The sequence below is a fragment of the Silurus aristotelis genome, assembly GCF_946808225.1.
Source record: "Silurus aristotelis genome assembly, chromosome: 13".
NCBI classification, from domain to species: Eukaryota; Metazoa; Chordata; class Actinopteri; order Siluriformes; family Siluridae; genus Silurus; species Silurus aristotelis.
Genome location: NC_139586.1, coordinates 27,080,907 through 27,087,190, shown reverse-complemented (window position 1 = coordinate 27,087,190; position 6,284 = coordinate 27,080,907). Strand labels below are relative to the sequence as shown.

Here is a 6,284-nt window from a genome sequence, read left to right as displayed (position 1 = left end):
ATTTATTTTTTTCAGTCACAACAGCAGCAACTTTATCAAGCTTCTGGGTTTTTTCCTTTGAGGACACACCCATATGGGTCATTACAGTGGTTGTATTTCCTTGAGAAATTAATGTGCAATTCTAGTTATATATAAAATTATCTATATTTAGACTTGTATACATTTATCATTAAGCCATCAGTCACAGGCTATTGCAGGAGTAGCAGCTCGTAAATCTTACTAGTGTTGTATATAAATTCCTTGATCACACACACACACACACACAGAATTGCCTAGTGTTTTAGAGCACACTAAACAGACAGTTAAGATAAGCCTTGGAGCCAAGATGGATACTATATCCTGCATGCCGTGCATTCTTCAGCGAACAAACGGCTTACTTTCCGAGCGGTAGAAGAGGTTTCAGTTTCTGAACAGCAGAAGTCTGGATCTTATCTCACCACTGTCTTCCTCTTATGGTTATTTCTGCTCGTTTTAGAGGAAGTGGAGGAGTTCAAGTGCATTTAAGGTTGTCTTTATTGGCTGGAAGTTACACTTTACTACATTTCACCCTATGTAAGATCTGAGCTTCCTGAAGACACGAAGTGGAAGTTTAAAAAAAATAAAAAAAATAAAAAAGGCCAAATTAAAAACCTGGTCATTATTAATATCAGATCTAAAAATAAAAAAAAAGATCTTATGGGTTAATGAGTCAGATGTGCAAATAGAAATGAAAGAGAAAAAAAAGGAGATGGTTTCACTTTTTTTAATACGTGACCTTCACGTAAGTGTCAGAACAAGTAAATACCAAAAATACAGATTCATAATGCAACATTGCAAAACAATATTTACATGAACATTACAAAATTTACAAGTCTTCATAAAACAAAGACATCATGGGGAGGAGACAGAACATCTGGATATCATGTGATCAACATTCGACATTTTTTGTACAAATCGAATCAGCATAAAAACACATCACACATGATCAATACTCTCCTGATCGTTCTGATCTGATTGCTGGTTAAATTCAGCTGAGCCCACAAATGTCTGGTGGGGGGGGGGGGAGAAAATAAGTTCCGTTCACTGACGTCACATCCCTTGACGTCATTAATCTGTAGTAGCACCAACATGTTAAAGTTTATAGCACGCGCTTCGATCCAAACCGCTCCCCTTTAGAGGACATACTCCAGGTCCCATCAGAAACCAGGAAGTGGATTTGGAACTGGGCCGCGGTGGAAACGCTGCAGTTCGGCCTCGTAGCCGCGGTGCGGGAGGGGAAGTCCCGACCCCCCCAAGCACGTGTTTTCGAGCTTTTTTTTTCGAAAAAAAGCCCCACGTGCGAGTGAACACGTCGACCAGAAACCAAAAAAAAGAAAAGTCAGTCTCAAAACGCGACGATCGCTGTGCTCCATGGGTTGAGGTTCTTAAGCATTTGGTCGCAGCAGATTTGCCCCGAGTCCCCCGTGTCCTCCTCCTGAGTGTCCTCTTTCGGGTTCTCTTTACTTAATAGTCCGGAGAAACTCGAGCCGAAAATGTTGATGAGGTTCGACACGTTGCTCGTGTCCATCTCCTCGGTTTCCTCCGGATCTAAAGTCTTTTTAGTCCGTTTCTGAGGAGATTCCGTGGACGTCGTGGTGGTGGTGGTGGTGGAGGATTTCTCAGCGCTTCGTTTCCTGGTTGAACAAGCGGCTGGTTTTTGCTCTGAAATCCCTTCCGGTTCTGAAGCAGTGTCCGAGGACGCCAGTTGGGTCTTTTCAGAATCAGTGTCAGTAACCACACCGGGTTCGGACGAGTCTCCTGTGACGTTTGAGTCCTGCTGGGAATCGGTTCGCGTTTGACACTCGTTCGGTTCACCCTCAACGGCCGCCGTTAGCGTCTCCTTCCCCTCCACGACTTCCCACTCCCTGGCGTCTCCTCCATGCTGGGAACTGAGACACATTCCACTGTAATAGTCGCTAAGGTAAACCTGTCGGGCGCTTCGGAGGACCAGGGACACCAGGAGGTTCTTGTGTAGCTTGATGCCTCCACGCTGTACTCGGGAGTTGTAAATTTTCCCCAACGAGATGCTCATGATCCGGTGTGCCTCCACTTTGTACTCCATAATCGGTTCGAATCGGTTCGTGAGGGTTAAAAAAAATATTTCCACGATAAGTTCCGCTTTAATCTGAAGGGATTTTCCGATTTTTATTTGAACATGATCCAAAAAAAAATATATTGTTCTTCCTCTTTAAGGTGGTTTTCTGTTCACAATCGGGTTTTAAGATCGTATCGCTTTAAAAACAAACACATAAATAAAACCGTGTTGTTCTTTCAGGTTGTCATTTACCTCAGCGCGCTCCGTCTCCGAACACAACTGAACGGCAGCCTAAAGAGGAATGAGACCGCGTCTATTTTTAGGCGCCTTTTATACTCGGACGTGGCAGCGGCCCTCAGCCAATCACGTCACGACTTTTGCGAGCGCGAGCGTTCGGATTTCCGCCCCGCCGTCCGACAAAGGCCAATCGGAGCGCGATATGCAAATGAAATCGATTTGAATACGAGCGTCGGAAAGAAAAAAAAAAAAGATTAAAAGGGACAGTAATGTTTTTTTCCGCCTGTGTTATTTTTTATTAACATTTCATTATAGTACAATAGAAAAAAGCTAAAATTGTAGAATCAAGACGTACTTGATAGATTCATACTTGCCTAATGACTCGTCTAACGGCAAGTATTAAGCCGGAAGGGACCGGATCAGTTTCTAGGTTTTAAAAAATAATAACAAACAGAATTTAGAGACAGTGACGTCACAAGTCTTATAGTAGTTTTTTACTATGATGATTATTATGTTAGAAATGGCTGGAGGGTTGTTTTGGGTTGATCGAACAGAAAATAGTCTCTGGCCCTTTAAAATGTTCTAGACTGATGTAATGGTGAGTGCGTACGTGTGTGTGTGTGTGTGTGTGTGTGTGGTTTACAGCGCAGTCACGTGATCGCTATTGTGAATTGTGACCGTGGAAATGTGAATGGGGCCGTTAGTAGTATAGGGGGATGGGAGACATGCGGCCTTGTGTTTTTGAAAGACCGTTAGCTCAGTGTGACATTCCCCAAACAAATAAAGGCCAAAAACAAGACTCTGGGACTCTTTGCCTAAGTTGTGACGTATAAGGTTTATTTTCACTCGGGATCAGATATGAGTTGGAAGTGCATACGTCATGGCTTTCAAATCAGACCCCACAAGTATAAAGTTTCCTTTATGTCTCCACATGGCTGTGGATCAAAATGTCCCACATGTGGTGCACATATATAAATAGAGTCATTCGTCCATGTCTCTAAGTATGATCCAATGTCTCGAGAATGTGAATGCATACACCAGGCCATCACAGACACAATACAACCCAGACTCACACTCATTCACACTTATTTACACCTATGGGAATTTAGAGTCTCATTCCACCTACCACTATTTTTTGGGACGGTGGGAGAAAACCTGTAATAAACAGAGGCGGAACGAATAGATTTTATTACCATTTCAAACATACAGTTGGTAGACAGTGAAATAAAAATAAAAAATCAATGTTCCTCATATAACTTAATGGTGGGCCCCTAATAGACATTTTAATTCAGTTGAGTTTTATTTGTATATAAATCTCATAAAGAGGTTATAAAATGTATACTTTAGTGCCGATACATTTTTTCTAATGACTAAACCAGTGGCAATGATGGCAAGTAAAAACTTCCTGAGATGGTATGAGGAAGAAGCCTTGAGGGGAACCAGACTCAAAAGTGTCTGGGTGCCATCCTCATCTGGGTGGCACCTAATGTCCCTTCATTATAGTTCCATCATCTGGATGCCATTGTAGCAGACTGATTTTATGAATTACAGCCCATTTCAGATATTCGTAAATTGCTCTGGATTAGGGAGTCCGCCAAATTGCAGACATAAAACGTAAATATGAAAACAAACAAAAACAACAACAACATGGGATGTGATCTTTATATCAATATTAACATTTCTGTGCTGATATCTGTTTTCTTTTCCAGGATTACCTCTTGCCCAAATATAGGGCACGGTTTGATGAGGCTGAACTGGACGAATGCTGTTATCTTATGGTGGCACAACAGTGTCTTAACACTCAATGTTGTTTTCTTTCATTTCTCGTTTCTCTGTAGATACACAACTAGGAACGTAGGTTGTCAGCATTGCTGTAACTGCATTAGAAGCCTCTGAGCAGTACTAATTATAAACAGGCATTTTGGTGCGGTGTGAAGAAGACAACAATTTCTTTGTGCATTTATGCCAACGTTTTTTTTTTTTATGCCAAGCGAGTATTACATGATGTTGCATCATGCATTTGAAAATTATCCAGTCTAGAAGGTTCTTTGGGAATAACCTCTGTGTACTGCTTACCATCTGCATTCATTGTTAATGCCAACTGCCACAGCACAGACAGACAGACAGACAGACAGACAGACAGACAGACAGACAGACAGGCAGGCAGGCAGGCAAGCAGACAGATCAGCAGACGGACAGATAGGTAGACAGACAGACAGACAGACAGATAGGCAGACACAGACAGTTAGGCAGGCAGGCAGGCAGACAGACAGATCGGCGGACGGACAGATAGGTAGACAGACAGACAGACAGATATTCATCGTGTGTAAGAATGTGAAAATGGGCAGAAACTACTGGTGCAATGAGAATAAAGATCTAAATGTAAAATTTTAACTTTGGATTGTGTGCAAGATACGTGTAAGGAACGATAAATGTAGAAAAATATAACATATAGATGTGTACAATATGAAATATGTACATTGTATGTACAGATATACAGATAATTAAGGATATGTTGTGAATTAACCGTTATTTATGGCTATAATACACAACAGAGTTACATTTTTCTTCTGGATGAACGGATAGAGGTTTTGTCAGGCTGAATAGAAAGAGTCTTTTCCTTGGTACATATACATTACAGTACAATGAAATTCTTTCATCCCATATCCCAGCTTGTTAGGAAGCTTGGGTCAGAGTGCAGGATCAGCCATGGCACAGCATTCTAGGAGCAGAGAGGATTGAAATCCTTGCTCAGGAACCCAAACGTGGCAGTGCTGGAGCTTCAGTTCCTAACTTTCCAATCAGGAAGGGCCCAGATCCCTGACTACTGAGCTATGACTTAGACAAATAGATATTTAAGATAGGCAATAATATTCAAAACAGTAATCAGTAAAACGCTGCTAGCTAGTGGGGTAGGTATGGCAATTAATGAGCGAGCAATATAAATAATTGAATGATTTTAAGCCCTGCAGTTAATAATGCACTAGGCCCGACATGATGACAGCGACTGTTAGTAATGGACTTAGATGTCTCATTTCATGACCTGTTTCAAAAGATCTTTCTGAAGAAGCTGTTCAAGTGGTTTTCAAGCAAATTAGTAATAATACTATCATACTATTGATTCACTATTACTAGATACAGGCCAAATATACAAAAAAAGAGACAACCACCAATACAGTAACTTAAAAAAACGCAAGTGCAACATTGAAAACAATATGTGTAGGAAAAATACTACACATTTACAATATAATGAAATGTACAATGGCCTCTATCTTGCCACACTCACGGGTTCTAAGCAGTTCTTACACCAGTGTGACATAATTAACGAATTAAATAACACCTCATACTAATACTCATCGTCCATCATAAACTTGGAATTTACTGAGTAAACTCTTTTCAGCCCAGTAATGTTGCATGGAATGGAGGTGAAACTGTGATTCATTTCCTTTTTTTTTTTATACATGTCTTGATTTGTTTTAAATTCAGAAAACACTGATAGCACTTTATCCCTCTACAGACATGTCAGAACGTGTTCTAAACCCTTCCAGCACACTTTTTTTGTTCGATGTTCACTTTTCTTAAATAGCAATTACCTGTGTCAAGAAAACAAGAAGCAGGAAATATAATGTTGAACTGTGCTATTTAGGATGTTGGTGAATTCTGTCTTTCAAAATAAAAAAGGCACAAAATATGTATTTAGAAAGTGTTTCATTCCAACTTTCAGGTGTTCCAGACTCATGCAAATCTTCATCGAATGGGTTGGTGGAATATCATATTAATATAATATTAATAGTTAATTCCATTAAAAACACTCCCCCCCCAAAAAACAAACAAACAAACAAACAAACAACAACAAAAAAACAACATAGTAGCTAGGTAGGGACAGACCACTAGACATTGTATTCGATATGTTTATATTTTATTTTATTACAGTTTGATTTTTCAAATACTGGTTTATGGTCTTAGTCTGACAATAGAATATCCACTAGGTGTT

The 6,284-nt window shown here is 40.2% G+C and overlaps 1 protein-coding gene across 1 annotated transcript; it reads right to left on the bottom strand.

The window, feature by feature from the left end:
* Positions 1-728: 728 nt before the first annotated feature.
* ier5 (immediate early response 5) lies at positions 729-6,074 on the bottom strand. Its single transcript, XM_083559435.1, has one exon. The coding sequence runs from the start codon at positions 2,078-2,080 to the stop codon at positions 1,364-1,366; it is 717 nt and encodes a 238-aa protein (XP_083415561.1). The 5' UTR covers positions 2,081-6,074; the 3' UTR covers positions 729-1,363.
* Positions 6,075-6,284: the final 210 nt, after the last annotated feature.

Coding starts and splice junctions, on each gene's coding strand:
- ier5 (XM_083559435.1), bottom strand. CDS start 2,080: ATGGAGTACAAAGTGGAGGCACACCGGATCATGAGCATCTCGTTGGGG.